This window comes from Polyodon spathula, chromosome 20, assembly GCF_017654505.1.
Source record: "Polyodon spathula isolate WHYD16114869_AA chromosome 20, ASM1765450v1, whole genome shotgun sequence".
Lineage (NCBI taxonomy): Eukaryota > Metazoa > Chordata > Actinopteri > Acipenseriformes > Polyodontidae > Polyodon > Polyodon spathula.
Window position 1 is genome coordinate 23,485,560 of NC_054553.1, and position 17,343 is coordinate 23,502,902.

The 17,343-nt window shown below is 36.9% G+C and overlaps 1 protein-coding gene across 4 annotated transcripts in view; it reads right to left on the reverse strand.

Annotated features, from left to right (window-relative positions):
- The window catches only part of LOC121295905 (protein outspread-like), a 73,413-nt gene that overhangs the window by 39,085 nt on the left and 16,985 nt on the right, over positions 1-17,343 (reverse strand). For all 4 annotated transcript variants that reach the window (XR_005946982.1, XM_041221026.1, XM_041221025.1 and 1 more), the window contains exons 4-5: positions 2,917-3,068; positions 881-965 (exon numbers count right to left, since the gene is read on the reverse strand). Coding sequence is in view for 3 of the 4 variants with exons in the window: in XM_041221026.1 (XP_041076960.1) it covers positions 881-965; positions 2,917-3,068 (237 nt within the window). In the remaining variant the exon portion in view is untranslated. The remainder of the gene's footprint in view (positions 1-880; positions 966-2,916; positions 3,069-17,343) is intronic.

Consider the following 17,343-nt stretch of genomic DNA (forward strand, 5'->3'; position numbering starts at 1 on the left):
ACTAAAAGATATTAACTGTTGCTTAAAATAAAACAAACCAGCTATACATTAAAATGTTTAATTTGAACTGTAAATCTGAATTAAAAAAAGGACAAAATAATAAACAATTGTTGCAAAAAATATTTTAAAAAACTGATACAAAATAAAATACATTTTGAGGTAAAACTTCAAAAGGGTCCATTCTGTGCTTGCTGTATGGTCTTGTAATTAGCATAACATTTTATTATGGATCAATTTTAAATTTTTACCCATTTTGAAGTAACCCCTACAACCCATTTACTGACAAATGGACTGAAAAACATACTTTGTTTACCCGCAGAATTGAAGTTAGTCAGACAGGGGCCCAGCCTATGCGGTAAGGACCCCGTCTGGTAAACCACCCAGCCTTGGAATTCCCCACCAGGACTCCTGAGGTGCCCGACCAGTAGGGGTAACTAAAGCACAATGAGGTGAACAATATCCAGATGATTTTCTTCCCCAACTCACAAAAGTGTTAGTTCAGTGGGCTTGCAGTCAAAACTCAGCAAGACCAGGATTTGAACCAGTGAGCGCCTGATTGTATGTCTCCCCCTACACTCCAGAGTGCCATTACTAGGTATACCACCCCTTTGCATCAGCTTTTATGATTGGGCACTTAAAAGTTATGACTTAACTCAATTAATCCAGCCTAGAAACTAGAAATCCTTCAAAACGTGCTTCTACCAATCTGTCATTTTTCTGCGGAACCACAGCCTGGATTTGAACATGTGATCTCCAGGTTATAGGGAGCATCCTGCACTCCACATGGAGCGCCTTTACTGGATGCGCCACTCGGGAGCCCCCTCTGAATCAGGCCTCTTTAAACTGAAGGTATGTTTGAATTTTAAAGGGACAGGTTTACCTGTGAAGTTGTTGGTTCCACCTTGCGTTTTTTCTTCTGGTTCTGCTTATTTGTTTTCGGATAAACTACCAGCTGTTCAAGCCACCTGATAAATTGAAGATTCAAATGAACAATGTTTAATAAGAGATAAGCCAGCCATTAAACACAGTGCATTTCATTGGTGTATTTTGAGGTGATTGGCTTTATGTTTTACACAGTTTTAATGACAGGCCTTTGTAGAACAGAAGTTTAATTTCCAGAAAGGCTATTCATTATTTCAATAAACAGCTATTGAAAGCACTAATGCATAAAAATACAAATAGAAAATACCCACATAAAAAGGTATATTATCTACAAATATTTTTGTGCGAATAAAAACAAAGCATCCCTGAGGATGTAAGAGAGATAACAGGTAGCTCTAACGAAAATGAAGTACAATCGATATGTGAAAAGATCTGTATCACTGACAAGGAAACAAATTTTAACTGGAGCAGCTCTGGTAATTGAATTGAGAAAATGAATGTACTAAATATCAAGAACATAATTAAAAGTGTTAATTAAAGAATTAGGTGAACAACGCTTTCCCTACAGAATTAAAGCCCAGTTTGAAAATGCTAGAGGTGACTTTACAAAAACTTTAGTTCATGTGAAAATAATTTATATATAGTGGATACATAATAGGTTACACCTTACAGTAATTCTCCCATATGCAGGTATTTAAGTAATAGCACTTTTGAGTAAATAATTAACAAAGAGTGCTGATTATGTTATAAGTTCAACAGCATTTGTCATTCTGCTGCAGATTGTGCTGTGAATTAAGGGGGGCCTTTGTGATTTTTGTTATCCATTTTGTACAATGTTCACAGGATAACTGAATTTTAAATCCTGTCGAGAGTGAAAAGACAAAGACTGTCGAGTAATTGGGTATGTCTGGTTTTACAGCACAGATTCTAGTAACTACCGTAAGAGAATATTTCATGAAAATTCTCCTATCAGAATCGCTTATTACTTTGAGGCAGTAAGCGATTCTGTCTATCAGTGGAGGCAGCTTCCAAGAGGACTGCAAACTTGAAGGGATATGCTTAATCTTCGTAAAAATATGAGAATCCAGGGAGGGAGACCTGAGCCAGTTTAGGGTCTTGTTACGTGGAGAGCCTCAGACTGTTACATATATCACCCAGATTGTATGACTCTGAAGCTCTGTGGCTGGTAAACAAATTGCCAGTCAGTAAGTGTGAATCATGTCAGACAGGTGACATGTTGCAGTATTGGAGGGGACATCCCAATGCCTTCTCCGAGGAGTCTATTAACTCAAGTTAAATGGGTGTGAATAATAGACCAGGCCTGGAGAGAAAGGGTCCAGCTTTGTAACAGTAGTAAACCCACAGTGATGAAACATAAATCACAACTGAACATGTCTTAGTTTTGTCAAAGTGCAGATGTATTTTTGGGTTTAGTGATATACAAGTAATGAACAAAGCAGAGGTAGCAGAAGCCTCCCATGAAAGGTATTCAGACAAGTCAAAGCCAATTCACGCAACAAAAACATTTTCTGTGTAATATTGTAATAATGTGTTTTCACAATAAATTACTTAAGAAATGGTGGTAATTTGAGACAATTAGCACGGCACTCAAGGCAAATTTTATTGAATTAATAAATTTACAAATAGAACAGTTACAAGTAGAAAAAGAGACAGCCATTTGTGAAGTTAGTTTAAAACTAACATGGGCCATTCATTCAAGTAATCTTTTGTTTTGTTTTATTTTGTTTATAAAATGAGATACTGTCTCCTTAATTGTTCAAAACCCATTTTAGTTTGATGCAGCTCACTGCCTAAATATCCTTCTGTGCTCTCTGTAGGGTATACTGTATAAATATATTCTCTTTCATGTTCTTATTACAATCAAATACACAACCTTTGCAGATTTCTCCCAGTACAGTTTTCAATTCATGAACCAGAAAAAAAAGCCCTTCCAACCTACCCAATGTTTAAAACCCGAGTCTGGTTACAGCAAACCAACAGTTCTTTAACACCAAGATGTACGTTTCCACTTACCCATTAATGAGCTCTTTGTTTTCTCCGCGGATAAAATACTCTTGCTCAGGTGTCACAATGCACAGAGCATTCTTCTGTCCTGTTTTGGGCTCAGCGTCAATGACATCAGTACACTGGTTCATGTTAACAGTCCCCTGCGGCAAAGTGCTCGGCTAGGAAAGAAGACAGAGAAAAATGCTGGTTCATCAAAGTGTTTATATACTGGAGTTGGTATGAGCACATACAGTTAATTTATTTTTTTGTCTTGCAATGGACACTCAATCGACAGGTGTCTAAAAAGTAATTCCTGTACTCTGTCATTCTGGTGCATGCATTTGCTGTAATAATCATTGAGGAATAATAGGAATTATTCCTCAATGATTATTAAGGAATAATAATCTATCACTTCAGACAAATGTAAACATCATTTCCAGTTTGTACGTGGCGGGGGTTTTATATTTTTCTTGTTGTCTACAATAAATTAAGCCTTACCTTTTATACACGTTATAGTTTTAAAAATATATATTTAAAATGAAATGTTTAAAAAAAAAAGATGCACAATTACTTGTAATAAATATAATGACAAACAGATTTTTTTTAGTAAGAATCAGTAAAATACACAATGTGCTAGAATTCCTCGTCCATATTCATAGAAGAAAAATTGTGAGAAATACATAGCACATGTATCCAATTGTGTTTTTCCACCAAAGACCTACAAATGGTTACAGGCGAGGAATTGTGGTTTTTAAAAACCTGCCAACTCTAGGCCAACGTACCATAGAATTTGCACATTACAGAGTTTTTGTTGATATATTTGAACAGGACAAACCAAGCAAATGTGGCTTAATTCAACAGTTCTGCTTTTGTCTGACCTAGATAATCCCTGGTTGGGAGAGTTTATTGAGTCAACTACAAAGAGAGTGAGTAGTATGAATTGACAAGGCAACACACACACACACCCCAGACTTAGTAGAATACTACTGTAGCATCGTGTAGTACATTAACAGCATACCATACATTGAATTATACAGTAACTGTTTCATTTGCCAATGGACATACATAAACAAAATAAACACACCTCTACACTATATGTTGCCAGGGCTATCCAAGACCTGAGGCAGGAAAAAAAAAGGTAATTTTGGAAGAGATAACAGGGAGTATGGTTACAGTGGGGCCCACAGCACATTCTGAAATATTTTATCCTGAACCACACTGATAATGTACCTGCCAAACAATGGTTAGCCTCCATGAACGCTGCTGTTTGGTTGGCACTGTGGGACATTACATCTTTGTCATGCCTCTGCTTTCAGTATGAACAAAAAATCAAGACCCTTGCAGCACGATGTATCTACATTTGCATAGAGAATAGAGCCATTCCTTTACAGCCATGGGTGTTAGGGGGAGGAGGTGTCTCCAAGACATAAAAAAAACTAAGCAAAATGGATTTCAGGAGTTCATTATTCTGGATATATTTCATCCGCTTATATTAATAGTTTTTTAAAGAACAAACATTTTGGTGTTGCTGAACCCCAGGAGAAGATACTGTAACATGTCCCCAACCCACAGCCTCTGCAGTGTACTGCAGAACTGCTTAGACTAAATATATTCAAAACCTTATAATATCACTGTGCATAACAGATGACAAGGACTGTCAACTGTATCAAGAGGTCCCCTATAATTTACCAAAATAAGCACTAAAACACAGAACTGATGATACAACATTTGTATTTCTTGTGGAACTAGGCACTGCATTATTTACAATAATATTAATTAAAACATTTTTGATATATTATTATTCTGAACACATTTCAAGAATTAAAAGCGTACTGTAAGCTGTAACCTAAACATACAGTACACAAGGTATTGTTCCATAAATATTGTGCTGCCTCATTTCTGCAACACTTCAATACAGCACAGACACCGCCTTACATGTGTGTTGTAATAACCAAAGTGATATTATCTGGAGCTATATTCTGTCCTGGATATTTCATGAGGTGATAAGCTGAGGGTGGCATAAACTGGAGTGACATTGAGCTAGGTTGATTTTTGTTCAATTCACTTGGTCCCATTGGCCACCTGCAGTTAGAAGATCTAAAGTAAGACCAACATGCAACTGCTGCTCAGCCCCTAATGTACATAGACAAGTTGCACTACAATGGATAACAACCGTACAGCAGCCTGTTGTTCACTACTGCCTCATTTCATCTGCGGGCCAGCAATGGAATCAGCAATTTGCTCTTTACATTTTTGCTCTACATGTGATTTTACACATCTTTCAGAGTCAGCCGAGACTGTTAATTATTTTTGTTTCTTTGTTGTCTAATATGCATCCGCAATTATCTGGTCTGCAACTGGTCAATGCCGATGTGGGAAGTAGCGGAAAAGGGATATTGCATCTCAAAAGAATCTTCCTTACTGTATTACAATGCCCAGTATATACCAGTTTACACCTAGTATGTACCTGGTTTAACATCTATGGAATTCTGTAGTGACCACTGTATGCTTGCCAGTATTTATTCAACAATGAAGAAATGCTAGTTAACACTGTGCTGTACTGTACACAGAGCTAAAAATCAAGTAAAGAATTAATTTCATTCATACGAAACAATTATTTCGGCTTTTCTTCTCTGGCAGTTCAAAAAAATGTTTTCATTTAGATATGAAACAGGTGGGTTTTTCTGTATTCCTTTTATGGCATTATTTGGGATTCTGCTACTAAACGCAAAGAGGTTGCCAAATATGGCAATTCCAATCCGTCACAGTAGTGTAATAAACTGCACAGGCTTAAAGTCCATAAAACAGAAATGCTGGAGTTTATTTCTTCAAGCTCCTTCACATATACAGAGCTTGCTAGAAATAAAAAAGGTGGGTGGTTTCTGACCTTTTGGGACGTCTTTGATGATTCTCAATTTGGTCTTGTTTTTTACAACAAGTCAACATTCTGAGCACTAGAGTAAAAATTAACTTTTCACTTATAAGCATATTATTTAAAGACAAGTTATCATATATACAATGCAGAGAGAAAGTGAACCCCTTACGATTTCCACATATTTCAAACCTAAAATGTTATTAGATCTTAATCCAAGTCCTAATAATAGTTAAAGATAACATGATTAAACAAATGACACAAAAACATGATACTTTTTCAACATTTATTTATCCACAAATTATTCAACATTCAATATCCATGTGTGAAAAAGTATGTGAACCTTTAGATTCAGTTACTAGTGGCACCCCCTTGAGCAGTTTCCTGTAACTGTTGGGTCAGTCTCTCACATCGGTTTTGAGGAATTTTGGCCCATTCCTCCTTACAGAACTGCTTCAACTCGGCGACATTTGAGGGCTTCCTTGCATGGACAGCTCGCTTCAGGTCCTGCCACAACATTTCGATTTAGGTCCGGACTTTGACTAGGCCATTCTAAAACACGGAATTTATTCTGCAGCCATTCTTTTGTAGATCTGCTTGTATGTTTAGGATCATTGTCTTGCTGCATGACCCACTTTCGGTTCAGCTTCAGCTCACAGTCTAGATGGCCTGATATTCTCCTCCAGAATCTTCTGATACAATGCATAATTCACGGTTGTGTCAATGATGACAAGCCATCCAGGTCCTAAGGCAGCAAAGCAGTCGCAAACCATCACACTCCCATTACCATGCTTGATGGTTGGGATGAGGTTGTCCTGTTCGAATACAGTGTTTGGTTTTCGCCAAACACAACATTTCTCACTGAGGCCAAAAAGTTCTACCATTGACTCCTCTGTTCAGAAAACATTGTTCCAGAAGTCTTGTGGATCATCTATGTGCTCTTTGGCGAACTTCAGACAGGCAGCAATGTTCTTTTTAGAGAGCAGTGGTTTCCCCTTGGCTATCCTTCCATGAACACCATTCTGCTTCAGTCTTTTTCTGATAGTTGAGTCATGATCACTCATATTAGCCAAGGCGAGAGTGGCCGGCAGATCCTTGGATGTTACTCTGGGGTTCTTTGTGACTTCCTTGATGATTTTTCGGTTTGTCTTGGAGAAATTTTGGTAGGACGACCGCTCCTGGGTAGAGTGACTGTGGTCTTGAACTTTCTCCATTTGTAGACTTTCTGTCTGACAGTGGATCGGTGGAGCCCTAAATTCTTAGACATGGTTGTATAACCATTTCTAGATTGATGAGCATCAATAACTGTTTTTCTGAGGTCCTCAGAGATTTCTTTTGATCGTGGCATGACGTGTTTCCACACACCTGTATGGTGAAGACCAAACTCACAAAGTTTCTGATCTTTATATAGGGTGGGGCCTTCCAAACTCACCCCTGAAGATCTATCTAATTATTTAAACACTTGATTCTAATTATCCCCTTAATTGAGCTGATAAAACCAGGGGTTCACTTACTTTTTCACATACCCTGAATCTTAACTACTCATTGTTTGATTAATTCATACATCATTTTGTTTCAAAAGACATGGAATTCATTAATATAAACCCTATTGGATATTTAAGAAAAGACTGGGTTTGATATCATGGTAAAACTACGGAATTTCCACAATTAAGATTGGGGTTCACAAACTTTCTCGGCACTGTATATTTTCAACCACTCTTTTCCAGCTGTCATGCTAATACTGTAACATATTTGTCTTTATTTTACTGTACATAAAAAGGTACAATGTGTGGCTTGAGCATTATACATGTCAGAAAGAAATCACTGTCAATATTGAATGACTTCACTGTGAATCTCCCCACACATTTCCATATAAACTGAGCTCAGAACAGGTATGCCAATTATATGAACAGAAAAGCTAAAGAATTGTACAGGTAGGAAATACATTTCTCTTTTTTTGGTCTAGCAATGATAATGATTGCAGTCTTGTTCCAATGGTTGGTCTTGCATGCTCTATTGAAGCCTGAAACGCTGTCGCACCTTCTATGTTTGTTTATTCTTAACCAAGAAAACATAAGCTGACAACACTGACAGCTATGTGTGAGCATTGCAGGAATTTGCTTTCCTAAGCATTTCTTACCATCAGGGGACATGAGATGAAACATCTGACAATTGTGCCTCACGCAGCCTGGTCATGTTTGAATAGTGATCAGAGACAGTACACAGAAAGTCTGTATTTAGAAATCCATACTATTAAAGTTTAAGTGATGATTAAATGAGTGAGACATATCTGAATGCATACAATGTACACACATTTGGAGTCTGTCTGGCTTTTATGATGGTTATCTGTGTAGACTGTATCTACACCGAAAAACTGCAAATCAACTGTGACATCATCAACTGGCTCCAAGAATGCTCAGCTGTACTGGTCTACTTTGCAAGAGCGCACAGGGAGACTCTCAAAATATCTGTTTGTGTGGAAAGAGGATGAGACACATACCGAGGACACAGCTTTTTATTCTATGGTATGGGTGTCCAGTGACGTCAGACATCTTTGAATTCAGAGCTACCCACAGAAAGATCATAATAAGACAAACGGCTTCAACATCATAAATAAATAGGTCATTATGTGTGAGACTAATAGAAATCACAATGGTTTTAAATTGGGTAAAGCAAAATTATCACTGCCTAGGGGTCAAGATGTAAACAGATTCTCCCATAGTGTTTCTGCCTCCATTCACTCATTGATTATTTTTCAGAACCATCACGTATCCTCTCTATGTATAATCAGGCAATCAACACAATCAAAGAGCTGCGCATTAAATCTCAGATGTAAAATCCCTACTTGTCATAGACATGAGGGGTACTTCCAGCCACCATATCTGAAATATTTTCATTTATACAGTAAGCATCTCTCAACAACCAATTGTCATATCCCTTCAGCAGCTATGATGGTAGGCTTATTTACATTGAATTCAGCCAAAAACAGTGAAACAGAAAATGTATGTCAAGTTGTTTTGTTGTCGTGGATGACGAATAATGAAATTACAAGGAAGCTCGCCGTTTCATTCAACATTCTGCTCAAGCATCTGCACTCAAATTGCTTCCAACATAGCCAATTAGCAGCAATTAACCTACTGTATATTGCAGGTGTCAGCACTTTTACTTGCTGTGCAGTGCTCCAATTTCTAAATTAAGTTAATGTTAAAATAACTAAAAGCAACACAATGTAGTATATTCAACACATTTGGTAAGTGGTCTACGGTCTTAATGTTTGGTGTTAAATTTCAAACACTTTCCTACCAGAAGCTGCATCAGTCAGTAACTGAAGGCTCCAGTTACTTTAAAAATAAGAATTTGTCTCAACCACTGAAGTACAAAATCACATAACCAACAATCGTTTAGCACAACGTGAAACTACAACATTCCTTAGTTAAAAAATGCTTATGTTAAACAAACAAAGCCTGGGAAAATGTGCGGCTGTCGCCCCCTCCCCCTGCCTTCCATAGGCTGCCCCTCACTGTGAGTGGGGTCTCACTGATCAAACCCTATGGGAATATGCTGCATGGTGTGTGTTTCCGTACAGTACTTGGCATGCATATAAAGGTACCACTGCTGCCAAAATGTTGCCATTCTGAATCGTTAAAAGGAAACAGCAATTAATTTATATTTGAAAAAAATCCCTTCCCAAATACAGGATTTTGGGATTGTTCAATACTGTATGTGTTGCTATTTTTAAAGTCAGTAGGATTGTCATTTTTGTAGGCAGTGTTAGTGTGAATGAGTTCACTGGGGGGCAAAAAACACACACACACAGTATGCTGTGCAGAGTTTTCTATTATTATCTGATACTGTATCGCCTAGGCCATAGTTTGCAATCTGGGGGTTGACCCACATTTTCTCAAGGTCATAACTTGACCTAAGGTTAAGAGCTGCCTTTTCGAGATGTCCTGGCTTCTTATCAACCTCATTAGTAGGCTTCAACTTTAAGCTTGAGCTACAAGCCTTTTCAGAAGTGAAGAAACAGCTGCTTAGGTTTGTGATGGTAAATTAAGCCAATCAACACCATGACTTAACTGTGGAGAGGTTGATCCGAATAATCAAAAATCTGTTTGTGCAGCTATGCTCCTTATAGAAACTTGCTTATTGTGATGAAAGCCTTTTAACGTACATTTGATACACAGCTGCATTATTATTATACTGTAGCTGTATGGTATAAACTGCTGGTTTGGTGACAATCTTTCCTAGATGGTCTTAAGGTTGTAACCGTGTGCAAAACACACAGCCTCTATCACTACACACGTAATAGGTTCCATTTTGCTTGTTTGTAAAAAAGCTAAGATTATACTAGAATGATGTATAAGTGCAATTTGGTGTGGCAAAAGGTCAATACATAATACAGCAACACTGAAAAGAAACTACGCATCTGACCTTTCTGTGAAATGCAAACACACGTTAGCTAGACTCACTTTTAAATAATTACCTATGAAACAACAGAACCAACATAAAGTGACTAACACTAATGATGCAGTTCGGGTCTAAGAAACCAACCGCTTTTGTATATATCAAATTATCATTTTTTTAATGGAATTTGAACACAAAACATGAGCGGAAATTAAGGCCTGAAGCAGTCAGTCGCAAGTTTTATCACACGGTTGACCTGATTAGTCTACTCCTATGACAAAAACACACTAAACAACCCAGAAACTGACAGCAATTAGCCTTTAAACATTTTCAAAAGCACTTAGGCTGAACATAAATATTTAAATATAATGGGAAATGTGAATGTAATTGTGTGACTAGGCACTTGGCAATAAACTATCCTTTTTTTTTTTTTTTTTTTTAAAACAGGCCTGGCTCATGTCTGTATAACCTCAGAAGATTACATTCATTCATTCATACCATCAATAACATACAACATAAAACCTTTTAGAATCGTATCCACTTTATCAGAAATAGTTATTGTAGCAGACAGGCTGAGGAATGTAAATCACAAGCATATTTTACATTTCCATGCGGTTTTATGATTCAGGGCTAGCTTTGTTGAAGTATGCTCCAGTCTCTAACAGACACACTGCACTTTAACCAAATATGGGCATTTTGGAAAGTATGCCCTTTTAGAAGCAGGGAGAGGGTCTTTGCTTTTTAAAAACATTGAGGTAAAACTAGAAGAAACTGATGACAGCATTAGCTGACATTATTTGCAAACTTATGTGACTTAGTTATTTTACTTTTATGAACTTTAAAATATATTAGAAGCACAGGGATGTTTATTAAACAAAGTAAACCAGACCCTTATAAAACTTCACCTCAGTAAATTTCACAGCACGTTTTCCCATGCTTTTAAAAAACAGGGTTCTTATTTTCTATCTTGAACTGGGAACTGAAAAGGTACAGACCACCAAAACTACGCAGACTACAGTAAATAAGACATTCGATTTTTTTTTTTTTTAGTACACATTTCAGTAATTATTTTGTTTAGTTTTGGTGGTAATGTTAGTTTGAAATGTTACTTGTGATAAAATTCTTTAAATGTACTTTACATCAAAAACTACTGTATAATTTACCACCTAATTCATTATAAATGTGCTGAATGGCTGACGATGTCTCTTACTGTAAGACTCGTGTGCAGTATAATGAGTGGGTGAGAGATTGCAAAGCCAGAAAATTGAACTCAACTATATTTTATTACTGTGTAATTATAGATCATATTTGATTAAGAGACACAGATATTCACATTTTGCAAATAATCTAAACTTCTATTACTAAAGCGTTTTACAGCCCTCCTTTGGTTTGATTGGCCTAGTGGGAGTTTATGATTTACACAATAAGATACTGTGCTCAACTATTATGTGACAACAGATTATGATAACATTTACAAGTCGGTTGTAAACAAAACCAGCAATAAACATGTGACTCCCATTACTGTCATAATACTTTACAGAACAAAAGGCATAGTTTATTTAATTTAGTTAAGTTAAACGTTTTAACATATTTTCTCAGTCGAGTTACTATTCTTGGGGGCACAAAAGAATGACGTCCCTGCCCTAATTTCCCTGTTTTCCTTTGAGCATTCCCAGAACAGATGAGAAGACTATGAAAACAAAACTGCTGGCAAGCTTTAAAAGCAGTTCCAATCAGAGGAAAAGTTCTATTACACGAACAGGCAATAGTATTCTAAACACCCACCTAGGCTACAGTACATCTGTCCTTGTTCTTTTCCCAGGATAAGAAAGCTCTAACTTTATTAGATACTTGATTCGGTTTTCAATCTTCATAACGGTCTCTCTGTATTAAGTGTTTATAAACTAGGGCTGTGTTCAGTGGTTTGTTCGCTACACAGGAATTTGAAGGTAGTTCTAAACCATCGAAGGTTCGTTAGTCAGCATTCGCTCAATGTGTGTTTTTTTTATTTTGTTTTTCTCTTTGTTAACAGAAACCGTTTGACAATGTGTGAAATATTCTAAAAATCACATATGAAATGTCACTTGCATGCAAAATTCAATCTTTTGATTTGTATACTGCAGGGTTTATTATGCCAAAGCACTGGGCGTTGGGTGGTGGGGGGTGGGGGTACCTATAGCGGTTATATTGCTGCCAGACTTGGGGTCAAATGCATTTAAATGTATTTAAATGCAAAATTCTGAACTATTTTCATTTCACTTGGTATTTGACTATTCTGAAATACAAGTATTTCATGCAAAAACTTTGAAAACATTAAACATGCATTTAAATATTGTTCAATAAATTGCAAAAGTTGTTTTCACCTGTGTGCAAGCCCTATTCATCAAGATGAGACCTGCAAATCACACCTCTACAATTACCATGCATTCAGCTGCATCAGACTCACATGATCTTCTCAACCTTTGAAGTATGAAGGAATGACAAAGTTTGACAAGGTATATAATTTCAATTATTCAATTGTCATTTATTGGATGCTTTGTTGTTCTGAGTTAATCACCAGCTGTAACTATTAATGACTATAAATACCCTACATAGATGTTAGAAGGCTAGAAAACATACAAAAATACAACATAGCACTGTGGTATTACTCTGCTTAGGAAAGTCAACCCTATTGTAAAGATGTCAAGTACAGTTCAGTCTGTGATACAGCAGTACTATAAAGTGCTTGACAAGCCAGATGGCAACGGTAAATACTCTGTAAAATGTAATTATTGCTATGCAGAGCTTTCTGTCTCAACTTAAGCAACATCCAATCTTCTCAATCATCTTAAGGTAATCTCTTTCTTTTTATTTCCATATTAAGTGCAATATAAAACAATATCGTAATGTAAATAAATTGTTCATGTAGATTTACACATATTCTGGAGTGTGTTCTACCAATTATACAGCGTTTACATGCACGATTACTTCCTTACCAGCAGTTGTAAAATATTATATATGCAGGTGTACTCATTATTATTTTTTTGTTTGTTTCAGAAATAAACACAAGAAAGTCTACAGTATTCTTCAAAAATTGCCAGGAAAGCGTAAGCAGATTAACAGGAGCAAGTACAAGTCCACACACTGTCATAAAACTGACATAACCGATGCCCTTCACTGCAGGAGACTTGATCCCTCTCTGTAGTTGACAGTACATACTTTCGTTCATTCTTGAACAATCTGGACCCATGTTAGGAGGTTCCCAGCAGAACACATCTTGCCTCAACATTGATTCTTGAGAAGTGTACACAGCTCAAAGAAGATCTCACCCTTCGTATGCAGCTGTCCCAGAGTGTCTGTGTGACCCCTGACATCTGGTTTAGCAGGCAGATGCGCAGCTATATTGGGATTACTGCTTATTTCATTGAGGACTGGCCAACGAACTCTGTCATTGGATCTCACACAGTATAAAGCTGAACAGTATCATGAGACCATTGCTGGTTTTAATCTCGCAAGTCACCAACATAACCACAGATAATGCTGCCAGTATGACTAAGGCATTCTCTCTACCTGGCTTTAAAAATATAGATGTTAAGGATTCTTTCAGTGCTTTTTGTGATGATGAAGATCTTGTTGCCTACAAACTCTGACAGCAATACATGTGCACAGTTGGAACACCTTCCTTGCTTTGCTAACACATTACAGTTGGTCACCAAGGACGGTTTCAAGGTGATCAAATAAAAGCAAAACTGCCTCTATAGTCTTTTATGCCCACAGGTCCACCCATGCATCAGATAAAATACCATCATCATGTTAAATGCCGTTAGTGGCACGATAAAGGAGACGGTAAGTTTTATGAATATGGCCCAAACTGTACTAATGTTTGTATAGACTAATCAATCAATTAATGTCTGTTGTATGGAAAAGCATTTGAAATTTATTTGGTATAAGTCACACATTTGCATTTAGTTTTGGTATTGAAGGTATGACATTCGTAAATTCATGAAGTTATTTGCATTTAAATGGATTTGACCTAGCGTACAAGACATTTATAAGAAGAGATATGGCAGAATATGTTTGAAACATACAAAATATACGCTAATAATTTTTATTTTTTGTTAAATGTCCATACGACCAAAATGCAAAATGTGCAAGTGACTGTTGATGTATTATGGAAGCACAACAAATCTCCCAGATTACTTGACAAGTGTAAGTTCATATAATTATTAGTAGCAGTAGTAGTAGTAGTATTAAAATAAGTGAAATGTGACTGTTACTGATAACCTGCTTGTAACGGTGACTGTTAAATAAAGCCTTGTTTTGCACAAGTCAGCTGTAGTTCTTTTAACTGGCTGCAGTAAGATGCTGCTGAAATGCAAGCCTACTGTATATATCGCAAGCAGCATCAATTACATGTACATAAACAATGTGTATTTTTATTTAAATTATAAAAACATGATTACTGTTAAATAACATATTTTTAAACTAAATGTGAGTGCTTTATTCAATTTATATGGATTACCTATAAAACAATAGGATTTTCTATTAAATATAAAACTAGTAGCTATGGTGTACTATGTAAATTAGTACCATCGAAGGTTTGAACCTTTGTATGGTAATGTGTTCCGAACCTCCAAAGCTCAAAATGTGCCCTTTGTTACAGCCTTATTATAAGCCAATGGTTTCATCTTCCACATGATCAGTGAGCTAACTCACACTCCTTTTAAAACAAATGGTTTGAATCAGCTTCAATTATGCTGAAACACTCCATAGTGCAATTTTCCCATTCATTTCCTCACCAGCTTTTCCACAACATCAGCAGGGAAGCTGCTGTCATTGGGACAGACTGATTTCAAATGGGTCATTAGAATCTACTGGTCAAATCGTCTGGCAGAAGTAATGAAGATTGGCATGTTTATGTGGTTTATTAACATTATGGATCTATATTTAGAATGTACAAAGTGGACTAGGTGTTTTAACAGGGTAATTCTCTAGCCTTTGAGCTCTGGAGGCCTACTGTAGGGTTAAGAAGCCTAAGTTTGATGGTTAGAGGCCCAGGACTGAACAGCAGGACTAACGGTAGACTGTAGGAAACTTAAATAACACCAGCTGGCAGTGGGTCTGACTATTTAAGAAACATTCGGTCCATCAATGCTTGTCCGGTTTCTAGTAACTGAAAAAAGTTGTTAAGTTAAAGGATTCAAAAAGGAGTCAGCATTAACAAAGTGTCTCCCACGCTCTGTCCTTAGTCTATCAACACTTCATTTCTAACTGTGTCCTCTGGGCCTGGTTTAAGATTGTAAAGGCTTCATCCAAGTCCCCCTAATTTTTTGTTCTAGGCTAAGTAAATTCAGTTTCTTCAACATATCTTCGTAGCTCATTCCTTTAGGTCCTGAGATTAGTCTGGTTGATCTTGAGGGACACAATCTCCTTTTGATAATATGGTCACCGGAACTGAACACAGTATTTTAAGTGCGGTCTCGCCAGTGCGTTGTACAAGGTCAGCTCCTTTGATTTGGACTTAGTGCTCTTATCCCTCACCATGACCAAACAAATCACAATTCTATAAAATGTTTTGAATAGGTAATATAAACAACAACAAGAAATACAAAACAGGCATAAAACTGGTTACTAATATACACCAACCCAGCTAATCACAATCCAGAACATGTGTCGTCTTACTACAGTATATAAAAAAAAAAAATATGGGCATATGACTCTTCACTGCCCACAGGGATAATAATTAATTAATACAGACGCTGAGAGCCGGATGCAAGTTCTCCAATATGGAATTGCTCAGTAGGGAAACGAGGCAAGGCTGATTACACACTGAACATTCTGAAGAATGAATGTAGGACATTTCTAGGCTGTTCTTGAAGATGGTTATACAGTCGTAGCAACAATTAATAATGAGAACCCAATTTAAATTTTCAGGTTTTCAGCAGGGAACAGACTTTTAACCCCTGTCACTCACACACTGAAGCACCTTCCTTGTCATGTACTGTATTTTTTAATCTCAGAATATGCATAGAATCACAATCTCTGTATTCAAGCAAATGCTGCTTAAAATGTATTCAGTGGCAAAAATGGTCATGTTCGTATTCGTTCATAACAGAGTTTAGAAATGAATGTCTCAAAACGATGCAAGGAAACCAATGCACCAATGAGGTTCTACTGTACAGAAAAGTGTTTGTCTCATTTTTTATACAGGTAATTTTATAGGATACCAGATTCATTTTACTCCAGAGAAGTTTGTCCAGCTATATCAAAATGAAAGAATATTTAATTAGTAAAACATATGAACATGAAAAACCCAATTCAGATTGTGACAGGGAAGCGTCATGGCCCAGGCTGGCTACCGGCAGGAATTAGACCTAGAGACAGAGCTGCAGATTTAAGTGCGAATGCGCACACTTATTTAACAAAACAACACAAAACACAGGAACAAAATAAAAGGTTTAAAACAAACAATAACTGTGTAGGCTGAGCATTAGCCCTTACTATCACACTGATAAACAATACAAAAATCACAGCACAAACAAAGAATTTCTGGATATTTTAATACACCTAGCCACTCCCCAATAAGCATCAGTTAGCTACAGTAATTGGGTAATGCCCACACCTGCAATTGCTGGCAGGGACAGCAATCCCTGCCAACCCCATCCACCCCCCCACCACACACACACTATTTGCAACAGTAGGGTTTCTGCCCTGCCACACAGATACAGTGGCTCTCAAAAGTATTCACCCCCTTGGACTTTTCCATATTTTATTGTGTTACAACATGGAATCAAAATTGATTTAATTAGAAAAAAGTCCATAATTGCAAAGTGAAAAATAAAATCTACAAATTGTTCTAAATTAATTTAAAACAGAAAGTATTCACCCCCTTTGCTATGACAAACTTAAATAAGCTCTGGTGCAACAAATTGTCTTTAGAAGTCACATAACTAGTTGAATGGAATCCACCTGTGTGCAATTCAAGTGTTTCACATGATTTCAGGTTAAATACACCTGTCTCTGGGAGGTCCCACAGTTGGTTAGTACATTTCCTAACAAAAACTACATCATGAAGACGAAGGAACATTCAAAGCAAATCTGGAATAAGGTTCTTCAAAAGCACCAATCATGCGTAGGATATAAGAACATTTCCAAGGCACTGAATATCCCCCGGAGCACAGTTAAGTCCATTATTAAGA